This window comes from Mesoplodon mirus (assembly GCF_964341445.2).
Source record: "Mesoplodon mirus genome assembly, chromosome: 6".
In the NCBI taxonomy this organism is placed as follows: domain Eukaryota; kingdom Metazoa; phylum Chordata; class Mammalia; order Artiodactyla; family Ziphiidae; genus Mesoplodon; species Mesoplodon mirus.
The window spans coordinates 37,974,702-37,992,347 of NC_138982.1; the positions used below are offsets into that span (position 1 = coordinate 37,974,702).

Consider the following 17,646-nt stretch of genomic DNA (forward strand, 5'->3'; position numbering starts at 1 on the left):
TTTTGGCAAGTGTTAGATCACGTATGCCATGAACATATTTTTTGACAAGTGGATAAAATTCGAATTTCCATGTTGTTGCTATGATTTAGTTACTTCAAGAGCAAGTAGCAGAACGGACATTCTGCTTTGAACTCTAAGGAGTGAAACTTGTATTCTTAACACAACCATAAGATATGCCTCTGTGGAGGCTGCTGACAGTTTCACTGGATCTTCAGTGAGGACTATGGCCTACATTTTTTTTTTTTAAAGACATTTTGCATTTTCTCAAATACTTGGATAGGAACCAGGCTACACCTGGGTTAATTAGTTAAAAACAAAACAAAACAAATAATAAGAATCCTTTACCACAAAGAATAAGGAACTGATTAAAAACATTTAAAAGCTATAGTTACCCCCTATCAGTGACTTGACCCCAAAAGAACCTTAACACTGATCCTACAGAATGTGAACAAAACACACAAGGAGGCTTTCAGAGGGCGATCATATACACTGTCTCACTGTCAAGCTGGTAACAACTCTCATTTCAAGATACATATTTAACCCAATGCCTTATGATGTATGTTTTTCTTACCCTTATTTTATAAACCTGTCTTCTTCGGGCTAAAGATCACTCACATTTAAACTGTCCTGGCACTGTTCTGCTTTGCAATCTTTGACAACTTTTGGAGTACCTGTCTTAACTCTTTTAAGTTTTCTACATCTATCAACTTAGTCTAATATGTGCAGAAATTATGACTTAGTTATCACAAATTGGGTATTTTATTGTTTAAATTTTATTGAAGCAATAATTATTATTTTAAAACACATTTTGTAATATAATTAAATAATGCATCTGTATTATTTACAAGCACGTGGTAGCTACTTCACTTGGACAAAGACATTAATTCTTCAGCTGAAAGTATTAGAAGAAAACACATAAATTACCCTATTAAATCTTCAGGAAGTAAATTCTTCAAACTTTCTTGACCCATGAAGATTTTGAACTTGAAGTGAACAAAGGAGGAAAACAATTTCAAATGCAACTAGTTTCGGGGCCTCAAACTAGGACTGGTCTGTTAACGCTGACGAGTGAAATAACTGCTCATATGACTGAAATATGTTCTTCCTTATAAACCCTCTAAAGGAAGTCAAAGATTGTCTTGACACCTATTCACCAGAAATATACCACACTCCAGCTATTGTCTACAACGTATGGAAGCAATCATGACTTTACAGAATCTTTTCCTGGTTTTGATTTTAGCCAACCACATGAATCCTGGAGAAGACACACCCATGCTCGGCCTTATTTTACACATCTAATGATCACCAAATCTTTAATAAGCATCATTTAGGAGCAAAGTTCTGGGAAGAATTATAAAATAAAAAATGGGAGCTCATAATCAGGTGGTAGATGGAATTAAGTGATCTTTAAGGTTCCTTCCAGTTCTAAGACTTAATGATGGCTTGTTAGTAAGCCTCATATATGACTGAACATGTTAGCATCATTAATGAAAATGGTGGCCATGGACTTCCCTGGTGGTGCAGTAGTTAAGAATCTGCCTGCCAATGCAGGAGACACGGGTTTGATCCCTGGTCCGGGAAGATCCCACATGCTGCGGAGCAACGAAGCCCGTGCGCCACAACTACTAAGCCTGCGCTCTAGAGCCCACAAGCCACAACTACTGAAGCCCTCGCGCCTAGAGCCTGTGCTCCACAACAACAGAAGCCACCACAATGAGAAGCCCGCACACCGCAATGAAAAGCAGCCCCTGCTCGCCACAACTAGAGAAAGCCCGCGTGCAGCAACGAAGACACAATGCAGCCAAAAATAAATAAATTTAAAAAAAGAAAGAAAATGGTGGCCATGGCAGCAAAATGCAATTAAAAACATTTAAAAATTATATTTTACCAAAGAAAATACCAAAATGTATTGACAAATATCAAGACATGAAAAAGAGCATCGTTAGACCATAGATTACAACTGTGCAATGTGAGGCATGTGAAATTCAAGCATTCAAAGAAGAGCTACATTTAAGAGGCTTGTTAGACCATGCATTTGGTTATACTGTGACGTCAAATTATTTCCCTAGGTACACAGGTTTCTCTCTCTCTCCCTCGTTAAAACAGAGACAACTTAAAAACTGCTCTCCAATAAGAGAATTATAACATGATTTCAGTATCTTTAATTACTCATCTACACAAATGACCTTAGATCGAGCACAGGCAAAATATAAATTGCAGTAATATCTACATATAGCGTGAAGGTTTTTAAAAATAATACGAGTTCATTCATAGTTCACGAGTAAAAACAAGGTTAAGTTTTAAATATTTAAACACAAAGCCATGATTATTCAAAAGGTAAGCATATTTATGAGCACATTTCTATACTGCTAAAGTTCCTGAAACTATAGCATATACCAGCTTAAAGAACTGAGATTAAAAAAAATTACTTTGATCCCCTTTATTGGTAAACTAAAACACCATTATAATTTTTTCACAGATAAATACCTCTAAAATAAATAAAAAATAAAATTATTAACTAGTTAAGGGATTTTACCTTTTAAACCTACACTCTGAATCTTATCATCATGTGTAAAATTCCCAAATTATAAGGTCAGGAAACACCACTCTCTGCAATGTTCCCTACTTATTTTTACACTATTCATTTGCTTCTGGAGGCTAAATAATTTGTGGGAAGGAGTCTGCTGGAGTAAAGCCTGGAAAGGGGGAATAATGCAAAGAAAAGAGAATATAATTAAGCCGCTAAGAAAGGCTGATTGCTCCGCCTATAACTAGAGCTCAGCTGAACTATAATTCAACCGTGAAGCTGCAAGAACCGCTTGTTTCCTGTCATGATTTGCTCACACAGTTTGATTTTTAAAATTGATACCCGGACCGAGTAAATTTTAGATATAATCTATTTACAGTTGTTCAGTCTTCCATACAGAGCTTTGTTCATTCTATTCTTTGCAAATTCTGACATGAAAAACAAATGATTCCGGTCTAGTTAGAATTTAACTTCTGTATATTGAATTTGTTTTTATTTGTTACATTTGTATACTTCTGTATAGTGATTTGTTGATATCTGAATCATTTGTAAGTTCTGAACTATAGACACAATACGCAGGGTTTACTATTGAGAATCTGAATTTTATTTTTTTCTTTTAATAACATCTGCATTTAATAAATACCTGCCTGGCTTTTGGGTGGGCAGGGAAGCATGCTTAGTGTGAGACTAGCCATAAAGGAAAAAAATGTATAATCCATGAAAGAAGTTGTATTACTGAGGAGGACGGGGAATATCTGGACTCTAATGTGGGATTTAAAATAATATTTTTATTATCTATTTACATATTTAAATTACAAATACTGATCTCAAAGAAATGGAGACATCCATCCTCCCTCCCCCACACCTTTCTTAAATTTATACAAAGAGATGCAATAGTAGTACTGACTTAACATCAGCCTTTTTGCTTGGGGGCAAGCTGTAGAAATACAGCTGAGGGCATTCTTCCCTATCCATAGCTCACGGAAATAAACATGGTCTTATTTCTTTTTTTCTTTAGAAGTAGATTTGTAGTTATAAAGTGGTTGTGTTTTACAACTGCAAAAATATTAATTAATCATTGCATGATGTTTGCTTCCATGAGGGTGTTTACCCACTGGCCAACACTGGTTAGAGGGAGTTAACCGGTAAAGTCATCTCCTAACCTTTGCACAGACCAGCAGGGAGTTCTACTCCCTTTCCATTCACCCACTATCCCTAGGTCTGAAGGATACAGAAACGTCCTTGACTACTCAGCTCCCAAATAAAGTATACTGCTACTAGCTGCTTAAAACTGGATCTACTTTTCTTACCAACCAGTTTAAAACAAATATTTCCTGAATTCTCAATTTTGGAAATATTTTGTGGTATACTTTAACCTTCCATATTAAGTGTCAGATCTTGATAGAGATCACAATAAAGAATGTACCGATGTTAAATTAAAAAAAAATGTGGGGTGGAAGGGAACTGTTACCAAAACATAATTTTCAAGAAAACTGTAAAATTAAGTAAACTGTAAAATAAAAACTGTCACACAATGGGCATTTTTATTAGAATAATAAAGGCTTAATGAAATGGCAGCAAAGAGCAGAGTTAAATGAGAAAGACATTTAAAGTAAAAAATGGCCTATTTCTTTGCTTTAAAGTCCTTTAGCCAATAAAAAAAATATTTATATAAAAAAATGAAAATGATGTGAGAATATTATTGTAATTGAATTGCAATGAATTAAACTTTATATTTTTCTTTAAACATTCAGTGAAGAGGTGGATGGTCAACACTATTCTAACTGTTGAAATAATTTCTATTTAAAATACAGTCTTATGAAAGCAGGCTTTTTTCCTGAGGCCTAGATGAAATGTTTGACAATAGCTGAAATTAGCCTAAGTGAAATTAGTCAATTGATTATTCTTAATCTTTCCTATCCTATGTCACAAACCAACAGCTCTGTCAAATGGTAAAAAAACCACTGTTAACAAGAAAGCCTAGCTCAAGTATACAACATCCAAAATGAATGAATTTCAAATGGGTAGAGAGAGTACAAAAACATCAACTGAATCCAATAGGTAAGCTGCTACTCACTTAGCTTCTAAGGCAACTTTTAAGCTGTCAATGAAGGGTTGAAATCTTTCACTGAATGTACACGGAATTGTAATACAAATTAACCTATTTGAGGGGTTTTTCTGTTAACTCGCTTTCTTTCATGAGATGAATATAAACTGAATTATCATGGTCAAATAGTTTCTGGATATAGAACATTACAGATACAGACAACAACTCAGCAGGTTACCATCAATTTATATACAATTGATAGCCTTTAGATAATTGCCATCAGTTTTATTTCAAAACACCTGGCATTCTTTTTCTGGAAAAGAAACTGACATTGAGTAACATCAGCTAATGAGTTAGTTGAATTAGTGCCACTACAAACGAGACAACAAGCAGGAGAGCGAGTTTCTTATCTTCAAGGACTGAGTCTACTGGCCATACCAAGTTAAATTATCCCAATTTGTCACTTTAATACAAAAAAATAGAATGTTAATGCCATTTCCACTGTTTTTCCATTGAAAAGGCAGCTGATGGTTAAAGTGCCTCTAACACACATAAATTATTTTTATTCCATGACTTTATTTTATGTTTAGAAAGGTGGAACAGCAGAAGAAAAAAAAAGGCAGGACAAAAGGCTCTGGAGTTTTCTTTCTTCAGATGGGTGCAGAGGTGATTATATTATGAGTAGGAGGTCTGTAAAAATAAACAGAATTTTCATTGATAAATTTAGGTCTAAACTGTAAAGTTTCTAAGTAAATTTCACTACTGCATGATCATAAAAATGTTGAAGCTTAACTGCCTAAGTTTGCTAGTTTTATTAAATTTAAAATATCTACCACCAGAATAATATCAAATAATTTTATCAAACATGATGTATGAATCAAATATTGGACTTCATCTTCAGCAAGTATCAGAATTGGTTACTGAAAACGATCAGGCTGAGTAACTCCATGCATCTTAAAACTGTCATTGCGAAAGTATTCCTTAAGATGCTTGGTAACTTTTATTAAATGGTCAGAATGAAGCAAGGCTACAATTTTGCCAGATTTATTCTTTTAAATGGATTTGCAGGATACAAAATAGATCATCTGTCCAATTCACAGATATATGTAACAGTTCGTGGCATAGAGAGTAGACACAAGTAGGGAACAAAGAAAGTTGGGACTATTTTCCTGTACACAGCCGGCCTCATAGGACTGCCCTGGCCTGCAACTGAGGCAGACACTCTGGCAGGAAAAGGCATGTTCCCAGCAGCAACAGTACCTCCAGATGTCACACTGATCAGCTTAGGGAAGTGACAATGACTGTTCCGTAAAACACTGGTTGGCTTTGGGCTACCTTATTTCATTGAAAAGACAGAAACATACCTTATATTTTTAATGGCGTTTCTGTGAATTTTTCCCCCAAAAAACCATATGTGTAAACAAAGACATCAAGTAAACTGGTGTTTATGAAGAGAATCTCCAAATCCAGAAGACGCTCAAAATGTTGCTAACATTAACTACTGATAGTAATTATGATGTTGAGGAAGATATCGTAACACTTTATGGTTTTAAAAGAAAATTTTCATACATTGAAGTTATATAAAACATTTACAAACACAGACACTTAATAACACTGAATTATGTTTGGTCTGAGTTAAAGATTAATGATATTTAGTTTCTAGATATATTTTTGTATACACCCATACACCAGTCTTAACTTATGAAAGACAAACAAAGTAACAAAGCATTATTCTAAAGCTTTTAACTCCTTCCTCTCTCATTCATTGCTGGTATACTGTTCTGAATGATGTTGGTCTGAGCTGTGCTTCCCTTTCTAGCTTGCTTTCTCAAATATATCGCCCCTACACTACAAGAAAGTAGGCAGTCTGATTTAAGGGCCTTTTCTGAACAGAATGCATCTAGGGAGAGAATGAATCTTTCACATTTCTACTCCTTTCACTTCTGACTGTGTTGCAGGCTGCCTATAGTGTAAGGCTCACAGATAAAGTGAGTAATTAAATATTTCAAATTAATGATAAGGTCTTAGTTATAGCATTTTCCCTTTCTCAACTTCTTTTATAAAAGACTTACTAATTATAATTCTTCAGCAATAATTAACAATTAACTCTGCTACTAAGGGAAGTCTTCCAATATACAATATTTTATTGGGAACTGCTTATAATGCCAGACTACAGAATTAAACAAGAGCCCATATATTCAGAAGAGTCCTAAATTCTACAGCTATCTAAGTTACTTTAAATTGAAAAATGGTTTATTTAAATGTTTTTAAACATTGAGAATAAGATTAAGAACAATTGTTAAAATTTTTAGTCAAGACAAATAAAAAGCTTTGCAAGTGAACATATACACAATTATCCATTGAATATGAACAATGAGAAATAAAACAATGAGCTACAGCTCAATTCTTCACATACAGAAACTCTATGAGCCACCTGCACACTATGAAATATCTTAGCTTTATTCAGCTTTCTTCTGTTCAAAGAGTTCTAGAGGATATTTTTAGTTTAGCCACAAGGCAATCAAGTCATTCAAAGGAACATCATACATACAAAATTTAGAATCTAGTTTCAGAAACTCCTCCTTTTAAAATTATTTAATTACATTAAGATTATTAAGGAACAAGTTGGATATAGTTAAATAGAATGATAACTATTAAAATAAGTCTAAAATATAAATTTTGTGTTTAGTCATTACCAATGCAGTAAGAGGTTTTTTACTCACTTATTACAATTTATTTCTCCTGATGAAGAGCTTCAATAAAAGCATCAAGTTTTTCTTGAATTTCTCTAACTTTCTCTGTGGAGATAAAAAGAGATAATAAATTAAAAACAAATTTATTTTTCAAAGGCATCACAAATCATAGAAGATAAATGGTTTGGGATACTTTAACGACTTGGGAAAAGGGGGTAAAATTACCTTAGCACCACACGCCATCTTATAGCCAAATAAAGTTTGAACAGATTATGTAATAGCAAGAGCTTCTAAATTTTTGGAAGGGGAGGAGCATGGGGGTTTGTGACAGATACCTTTGAGGATTTAATACAAGCTGTGGATCCTTACACAGAAAAATGCAAGTATAGATAAATATACCATTACATATAGAATTTTAAGGAGTTGCCAGATTCTCTGGAGTCTAACCAAGGACTCACAGTTAGCATTATCTGGAACAGAGGAAAATATATAATAATGAAACCATTTTTTAAAATTAGAAGAGAATACAGGTGAGTATATAACTGGCCTTCAACTGGGAAATGACTTTCTAAGTATGAAGTAATGGGAAGAGTTACAAAGATCAACCAATATGACATTAAAATGTACCCTTTATATGTCAAAATGTCCTAAAACTGAACAGCAAAAGAAATTGTAGGAAATATTTTCAACAAACATGAAAAAGGAAATAACACTTAAAAAAATAAAAACATACTTTTCTTGCTGTGAATGAGGAAAGGAAAGTTTAAAAACACCAGAGCCACTGATGACAGATTTACATTATTTTATTTGATTTTAGGTTTCCATGTTTAAAGATGTTTAAATAAAATCTACAATTTCTCTCTGAAATATAAAAATTTCCTTCAAAATGTAAACTATTCACAGGACACACGCCAATCTCTTAATATTAAAAACAGAAGTCGTGATTTATTCTACTTCACTAACCTAATCATGCAGCTCCCATTTTAAAATACAGGTTATAGTAAGCACGGTAACAAATATTTTTGTCCTGTTAACACAACTTAACATGTTGGTGAGAATTATCAATTAAAGTGAAATGACTGGTTCAAAGCTGGTGATCTAGAGGCAAAACTGCAAAGCATTCTACTTCATATCTTAGAGAAAAAACATGTAAGAGGTATTAATAGTCAACATTTATATTTTTCCCACCCAGAACTTCATGCATACTTTATTTGTTGGCAGTCACTGAATGGCTGCATAGTGCAAAGCCTGAATAAGACAATATTCTCACTCTCAAGATGTTTATATTCTTTCTTTTTCCAGGTTTAAAAAAAAAATTGAAGTATAGTTGATTTACAACATTTCTATCTTTTAAAAGATACAAATTGTATCATTTAAAAATAAATAATCTGCAATTGAAGATATAAGTATCCCTTTTTAACAGAGAGACAGCTTTTGTGATGAGTAGCCAATAAAAAGAACTATCTTGTTTGTAAATTCTTATTAGCATTGCAGGAACTCAACACAGCCTACCAGGGATGCATATAAAGAACGTAATGTCGGGCCTCCCTGGTGGCGCAGTGGTTGAGAGTCCGCCTGCCGATGCAGGGGATACGGGTTCGTGCCCCGATCTGGGAGGATCCCATATGCCGCGGAGCGGCTGGGCCCGTGAGCCATGGCCGCTGGGCCTGCGCATCCGGAGCCTGTGCTCCGCAACGGGGGAGGCCACAGCAGTGAGAGGCCCGCATACCGCAAAAAAAAAAAAAAAGAACGTAATGTCTTCATCTTCTTTTTCCAGTAATTCAGCACTTCTAATTCTTGGTATTAGACCGAGACTAACACACACCAAAAAAAGCCAGGGGAGGGGTATCCCCTATTGTTTTAATCAAATTATTTACTGAGAAAATATGATTTTAGTTATCACAAAGGCAGGAGTAACTCCTTATATATAAAAAATTAAACTCTTGGAAGTTTAGTTTATACTTTTTGGTAGTCTGTTTTTTTGTTTTTTTTTTAACTAGCAGTCAAACCAGTAAACATACTTCCTTTCTCAAAATAAGGCCACATTTCTTATTTTAAAAATTATTTCATGTAGTTGCTTAGAAACAGTTCACCTATTTTCTTCATTGAACATTTAGAGAGTTCCAGATACTATAGGTCATCAGTTGAAGAATTTTTAAAGGGGGTTGGGAAACAGGTGGAAAAAAGTTTTCTAAACTGTCTCAAAATTTTGGAAGTGGGGGTCTTTAAAAAATCATCTAGCTTAAATAGCACAAAACATGGAAATCTAAAACAAGTGTTCAGAGCCTTAGTAGCTCTCTAACATTAGACTGAGAACTATTTCTACTTGGGAAAACTGTACTGTATGAAGAAAGGAAATGATTCTATCTGCTCCATGATCAGAGTACAATCAGGCAGCTGAACGGCCAGCTCTACCCATCCTTTTGCCCTGTCAATGACCTCTATGTTCAGCTGGACAGACTATCTGTGAGTGGGTGATACAGTAGCATCACTCACAAGACACTGTTCAGAGCAAGATCTACTTGTATTGAAAGAAGCCAAGAGCCACTCTGATGCATGTGCCTAATTGTGGAATCTGAATCAAATTCAAATTCTTCTAAAATTAGAGATAAGTGATGTTTTTTGTAAATGAAAGTTAAAAAAAAACTAATTAATTTAAATATGAAAACCACAGAATAAAAAATCACCAAATTTCCCTTTAAAAAGCTTTTTTACAAAATATTTTACAATCGGAATATCAGGACACTGTACTGAAACCTCAAGAATGACACAAAAAACATTAGTAAGTTACTAGGAAGTAATGCGGGGAGAGGAGAGGAGAGGAGAGAAGAGGATGGAGGTAAATGTTAAAAGAAAAAAGAATAGTTGTGATAAATGTATCCTTTTAATACTAAATTGAAAAACTCATTTCTTCATTCATTCCTTCACTTATACAATGTACTTAATGGAGTGACATGGGACACACATTATACCCTGCCTTTGAGAAGAATTCCTTGCTTACTTTCTACCTCTCTCTAAGTCTGTAAGTGTCTACTATGATGTTTTGTGTGATGTCAGATCCCACATTTCATTTGGTCCTCATACAACCCAGCAGGTTTCACTGCCAAAGATGAGGACATTAAGCCTGGAGAGTTAGCCTTGTCCACACTCCTCCAATTAAGAAACACATATTAGATCTGCTACCATATGCAGACTCTAAATGGTAACAAAACAAATGCCATTATTTCAAATGTATTTGTTGAAAGTTTTACCTTTTATGCAAGATAAGACATTTTGATAAAAATTAGGGAGTGAGATAGTTACTGAGCACCTCCTAAGTAGTTCTGTGCCTAGAAATGTCTAAAAAATGTATACTATGCTACCATACTCAGATGAATATTATTACCTCTTGAGGAGACTAGATCTATACACACTTGGAGAGACCCTTGGAGAACAATGTAAGAGTAGGAAACTGGCCCAAAAAAGTTTAGCATCTTCAGTGTCTACAACAATGTCTGACTCGCTATATATGCTCAATAAATATTTGATAAATGAAGTTCCCAAAAGTATGGCATGGAAAATGAGGGCTGTAGGTTATCAAGAAGGGAAAAAAAGCACTTAACATGCTTCCTGGATGTTATGCCAGGATCACAAGAGCTACAGCAAGTCTGAGAACAAGAGGCAGGGTATACACTGACAATGAAGATCAAGGAAAGCTGGTGGGTCACCTGAACCACATAAAGCACCACGAAACAGAGAATACTCAGGTCTTAGAACACAGTAGCATTTTGTGGGGGCGGGGGGGATGGGGGTGGGGTGGGGGACAACTTAATTATTGCACCTTAAGAAGGCTAAAATATGCTGACTACACAAGCACACACAAGCATGATTTCATGCTTTGCAAGGAAGCTATATTACAAATAATATAGCAGCATTATTTTCCATATTTGAATTCATTCATTTTAAATTCTGATGTAAGGTTCCAGCACTGTCTTGTATACCAACTATGCCTCCTGGCTGCACAGAAAACTGAGTTATGTGTAAAAATCAAGTTGGAATGTTAGCAACTAACACTTAATACTTTCTGATCCTTCCAAATTAATGTCTCACTATTACAGTGTTTTCAAATCCCCCAATATTATGGTATTTAATTTTTTCACCATTAGAACTTACTTTCCCACAGAAAAATGTGTATATATTAGCATGGCTAATTATAGAGCAAACTCCTTTTTTTCTATTAAATATTTGCAATAAATATTTATATAGCTAGAGAATTCTTATAAATTTGTGATTTACCTGATAAACTAAACCAACTCAGGAAGGGATTAACAAACTGCTATTTTTGTTACACTGAAATAGCCAATTCCCCATGTAGTGAATACTGAGTCTACTTTCCATTTGTCCAATGTTTACTTAAAAGATGAACAATTTCAAACATCAATTCATTGTGCTTCTTGATTGAGTCATGAATATTCCCATAATCCCCAACTCATAAACCGTCAGTCTCAGTGAATGAAGTTCCTTCTCTTTTTTCTTTTCTTCGGATGACTTGACACTCATTCATGTTTTGGGTCTCTTTATCTCCACATGAAATGATACTGCTACTCTCATTTTTTTTTTTTTTGAGACTTCTGATACTTGTTCTAAAAGTCTCAAATATAGACTAATCTGTAATTAGGATTTGAATACACTGTGAATACCAAAAGGCCAAACCCGGGAGAAGGTTCACTTCAGTGGTTAATAACAGTTTAGAACAGGAACAAAGAATCACACACAAAACACTACCACATGAACTGAAATAAACCTTTTACAGCTTTTGATGTTTTTAGAGAAAGCATAAAGAAACGAGCTGCAAACTTACTAATGCAGTGTATTTTAAACAAACCACACATCCAAAGATCCAAATGTACCTTAACAGAACTGCTTTATAACATACTACATACACACTTTGTACCAAGCTTGAGGACACCTTGTAGGTGAGATTTTGCTATAAAAAGCTGTTCAGTAAAAGACTGAAAATTAAAGGAACACTTCTTATTATGTTATATATGTTGTTCCTAAACAGGCTTGCTTTTCATTAGACAATTACACTGTAAGTGCTCTTTAGAAATTCAGTATTTAAAGGAATCATCTAGGGAAACAAGCAAAGAAAACCAACAACAAAAAAAAGTGAATAACAGACCAGATTCAAGTCTCAAAACTACAGTCGAAATCTTAGACTTAGCACAAGAAAAGATGTACACCTCTTACAGTTGAAAGGAAGAGCCAGAGATACAGAGTCAAAGATGTATAGCTAAATCTAACACTTATCTTCTGAATCTTGGCCCTGTAGTTTTTTTTCCCTACAAATAGGTACGATTATTTTTAAACAGACTCATTAATGAAGACAAACAGTATACTTCTGCTTGCTACAGAAGAAGGAGGCATCGTTTCCTATGTCCTGGAAAGCTGTTTGAGACTTGGACAGTAATTGTAAAGCTGGGTGGGGTCCCAGACTTCCAGGAGTCTGTGAGTTGGAAATAGAGTTCTCTGGGTTATTTCCATTGTTTCAAAAGTTCAAATGGAAATCTTTGTTTGGGCTAGAATTACATCTACTCTTGTAACAATTAGTTATTTAGGCTGATTAAAGATATAATTGCAATTCTATGTTTCAAATTAAAACTATGTGCATTGTAGACAAATCTTATAAAACATGGACTTCACAAGAGTATACAATAATGAAAGGAATGTTTGATGAAAAAAAAATGTTAGGAATCCCTGGTCTAATGCCCCTAACAATCAATGGAGTAGTTATTTCATATGATTTTTATCAAGATGAGAACATAATGTATTAACAGGTATACGATAACGTGATCAGGGGAACTAAGTTTCTAGCCCTGGTTTTGCCTTTAATCTTACGACTGTAGACAAATCACAGTCCTAGTTTCTTTATCTCTAAAATGAGGGAATCAGTCTAAAAAAAGCCCATATTACTTTAAAATTTAGGACTGAAATGTACTATTCTAACTGATCATGTTTTAATTGTACCTTTTAAAACTTGTAAATAGTCTTTTCTTTGTTCTTTAGTATCTTTTTTTTTGATGTTAAGCTCCTAGTAAAAAATGCAACCACAAATGATAATATTATTCTCATAGAGTTGCAGAATTCATTTTAGAAAGATCAGTTTTATACTTTTCTCCCCCCCAGGAATCAACGTGTGACTGTTTGTATGAATTACCTACTTACAAAAAGTCTGTCATTTAAAATCACTCAGCAAGTGCTATAGTACTTGCTATGTAACAGAAGCCCATGAATATCCATTCATTGCTCATTCATTTATTTATTGGTAAGTGATCTGACTTAACCAATACTTAATCCAAACATTAAAGATGATTATTTTAAAAATTTGCTATTTCAGACCCCAAAACAATATGATTTAGAAAGAAAGCTGCCATAGAAAGTCTGTGAAGTAAATTATAATTTATGTCTGCTGAATGTATAAACAGCTCAAAGTGACTTGTGAATAAATTCAGCCTAAATTTTAAAAACAACTTTTGCTGAGCATTTCTATCAGGCTCCTTTCTGGCTAATATAATCAAAACCTCTTAAAAAATACTTTCTTGAATTTTGAAGCCTATTCTCCAAAAGACTTTAGTATGGATGAACAAAGAGTAGCTTTATACCCAGGCCTTTATATTGGTTAGGCCCTTAAACTTTCATAACTAGATGGCAACCCTAATTTCATCTCAGCTATTAATTCTTATGGACCTGCCCTTAACCAACAGAGTCACACCATTCCAGGTGCTTGTCAGTGTCAATCAGTGTAAAATCTTGAACTTTCTCTGCTATCTGATACTTATTAAAAGGCTCAGTTGCAAGAAGAAATCACATTTATGGAAAATTGTATGGGGGATATATAATTCATCTATTTCTCTAGATGCTATATATTTCATCTTTAGATAAGCCAAGCCAAATAGCTATTTATTTAGATTTTGTCCAGAATTGCTTGTTACTGGCCTACACTGAGGAACATTACAAGAAAGAGCCCCATGAAATTCATGATTATGTGCAGTCATTTGATTCAGTATATCATATAACTCAGTGTTCCTCTTATGAGGACTGGTGACTTTTCTCTCAGGTGTGTGTACCAGGTATAGCTATACTTCAACTAAGCAACTGCTGTGCTGTTGTCTGAGAGCTACCATAAATCATGTAATCAACTCTGCTTTCAATTTTGCATCAGCTACTGAAACCAACTCCCCCTAAAACTAAGTTCCCCTGCAGGGCTTATGATTAACCTCTCTGCCCGAAACTCTATCCCTTTTCTTGTCCCGTCCCTGTCCCCCTGAAGATTGAGAAGTAGCAAAGAAAAGAGGGGACTGAAACCGAGCAGGACCTCGCGGAGCATTCCCCAGGTACAAGGCCCTCCATGTCCCGTTTCTTGTTTGACCTTCCCTGAGTTCCAAAGAGCAGACTCAAGCAGTTAATGATTAGAACAGAGTCACAGGACTCCTAGTTCCTCTTGAAGGGATGTAGATGACAATCTGACGCATATCTTCGAGTTGTTCTGTGGAGTTGTTCTGTGGAAACTAAGACCCCCCCACCCAGTGGAGGAAGGTGACTACATGCTGTCGGCAAGCAAGTAGACCCCAGACTGCTTGGAACTGGAAAGTTGATGACTGAGATTCCCTAAACATCACCCTGTTACCTCACCACCAGCCAATCAGAAGAATGTCCACGAGCTGATCAGGCACCCTGTGAACCTCACACTTAATGGTTGCCTTTAAAAACCGTTCCTGAAAGCCAGCACGGAGTTCAGGTCTTTTGAGCATGAGCTGCCTGCTCTTGCTTGGGGTCCTACAATAAATGCTGTACTTTCCTTCATGACAGCCCAGTGTCAGTTGATTGGCTTTGCTGTGCATAGGGCAAGTGGACCAGAGTTCAGTTTGGTAACACTACTAGGAAGCTCAGGGCCAGATATGCAGCTTGCTTACAGCAAAGTACACAGAACCCTCGAGCACCAATCTTATCCCAAATTTCACATTATTTCACTTGCCTGGATTTTCTCTTCCCTTCCACCCAATTTTTCCACTCAAGTATTTTTACTTTTTGCACAGGGTAGATCTTTATAAGCTGCCTCAAATTGTTTGGGGAATAAGGCAGGGAATTAATAAACTAACAAGCTAGTTTGTAGAAGACATACCACTAGGTAGCTGATTATATAATATACTATAATATTCTAAAAAAATCTTTTTATACTGGTAATACTTTTTAAATCAGTAATTTAAGAACATTTTGGGAGGACAATATTTGTCACATTTAACCTTCTATATTCAAATAATCCCTACATGAGAGAAAAAAATAAATTATTTTTATTTCTGCTCAATTCTTGGAAAGCTCAATGATATAAAAATCTATACTTAAAGTCATTATTTTCAGCAACAGAAAAAAATCATACATTTTTATGGGATTCATGATCGTCTTTTTAAATGTGAATGTTAGATGGATTCTACCATAAGATTATAATTGTCTCCTGTGAATTATTTTATTCTGTATCCAGTACATAAAATATTCCATGTTCATTACATCTATCAACTCATATTATGATGAAAAAATATTTAAGTTATTCTATGTGGTAACTCATTAATGATACATTTTCTTCCCAAAAAAGTTTAAATAAATACGCTATTTCAAAATGAATACATTTCTTTTTCTCCCCATAAAAAAACCTAAATATCTCTACAATTTAAAAACTATGATATAGGTAATTAATTGGGAAAGCTAAAAAGCATTAGCGTAATGACCAGTAAAATATTCAGTTCCAAACAATCAAGGTTTTAAAATAATTCATCATTTTTTTTCTTTTCTATTTTCCTCTTCTTAAAAGCATATTTTACTCTGAATTTTTTTAGGAGGGAAGTTGAAACATTTTAAGAGAAGGAAAACCACCCAGGCAGCCCTTAAAGAGACAGGACATCATTTATCACCTGAAAAGACAGATTTATAAGAAGAGGGCCCTTTCTGTTCCTTTAAGACTGCAAAACAGATGGGAAGTGAATGGACAGTCAATGGGACAAGAAAACACGTGGGAGGTGCCGCTGTATGTATGTTCCCAGCAGAAGAAAGAGGTCAAGATTGTAACTGCATGACTGGGTCCTGGAAAGGGTCTTTCTTCAAGCTGTTACAAAGACAAACGCTGTTCCTCATCCTGCTGTCAAACTGTTATAAATATTGGTTTGTCAAAAGACCTTCAGTGCTGAAATTTTAAAAGGGAGGTGTAACAGATGAATGAATCATGAGAATGATTCTTAAACAGTCAGCTCATTAATGTAATTTTAAAAGTAAAAGGAAATAATACAAGAAGGGAGAAGGTAATTCTGATTTATGAGCCAAACTGAAAGTTTATAGAAAAAAGTATAGAATTAAAAATTGCAGACTTTAATAAAGTTATAAATTGAGTGAGATGAAAAACAAGAATGGAATACAATTATATCTCTTAAATAAGATGCTACATAAGGACAAAGTATTATTAATATTATCACAAGGAGAACTAATAGGCATTTGTGTTTTTTTAGGCTGATTTCATAAGTTTTTAGTTATTTCTCACTATAACCCTATAAATTGATATCATTACTGATATTGGTTCCATAAGGCAGAATAAGGCTCAAAGACATAAATGCAACTTCAGAATTAATTTCATGCATTCAGTAATTTAGAAAATCACCTTTAAATTATAAATCACAATTTCTTTTTTTCTACAGAAAAGAAATAAAATTGAAATAGCAATAAGAATGCATAGATGGATAAGCCTGGGTTATCTTTTTCGAAGAATGAAACCATTACACATTTCTTTAGGAGACAAACTCATTGTTCTCGAGTTAATGATTAGTTGAACTAGGAGAGTAGGCTCTTAAAATAACACACTGAAAATAATATAAAAAAGGAAGCCAAACTATATGAACTTGGTTATCTACAGTCACCACTAGCACAAACCCAGACTAAAAATGAACAGAATCCCAAAACAAATCTAAAAAGATACTATCTCTGACACATGTTGTTAGCCCCAGCTTTGCCATAAATATTTATGTAACTGGCTAAATCATTTCCCTTAGTGAACATCAACTTCCCCATCTGAACAATGGGGATAATAACTTACAAGCCTTATACGCCTTTAGAAGACAAACATAACACACGGTGTAAAGTGCAAAGCTCTATACAAATTTAAAGCACATATATAGAGTTCCAAACAGGATTTAATTTGGATTCCAAAGTACCAAATGATGCAGTTACATGAGAATACTTTCTATTCCTAATGCTTGCCTGGCTCACTGCTTTCCTGATTGTCAGCAATCTCAGTAGAAGTGAGCATAAAAGATTACAAAGTTAAGAAGAGAGTGGATGGTTTAAAGTAGAGGCAGCAG

At 34.6% G+C, this 17,646-nt stretch overlaps 1 protein-coding gene across 5 annotated transcripts in view; it reads right to left on the reverse strand.

Moving 5' to 3' along the window:
- Positions 1–4,052: 4,052 nt before the first annotated feature.
- OPA1 (OPA1 mitochondrial dynamin like GTPase) overlaps positions 4,053–17,646 on the reverse strand; it is a 94,016-nt gene continuing 80,422 nt past the window's right edge. For all 5 annotated transcript variants that reach the window (XM_082625434.1, XM_082625432.1, XM_082625433.1 and 2 more), the window contains 2 exons: positions 7,298–7,372; positions 4,053–5,264 (listed from right to left, as the gene is read on the reverse strand). In XM_082625434.1, coding sequence (XP_082481560.1) covers positions 7,308–7,372 — 65 coding nt within the window. In that variant the 3' untranslated portion in view covers positions 4,053–5,264; positions 7,298–7,307. The remainder of the gene's footprint in view (positions 5,265–7,297; positions 7,373–17,646) is intronic.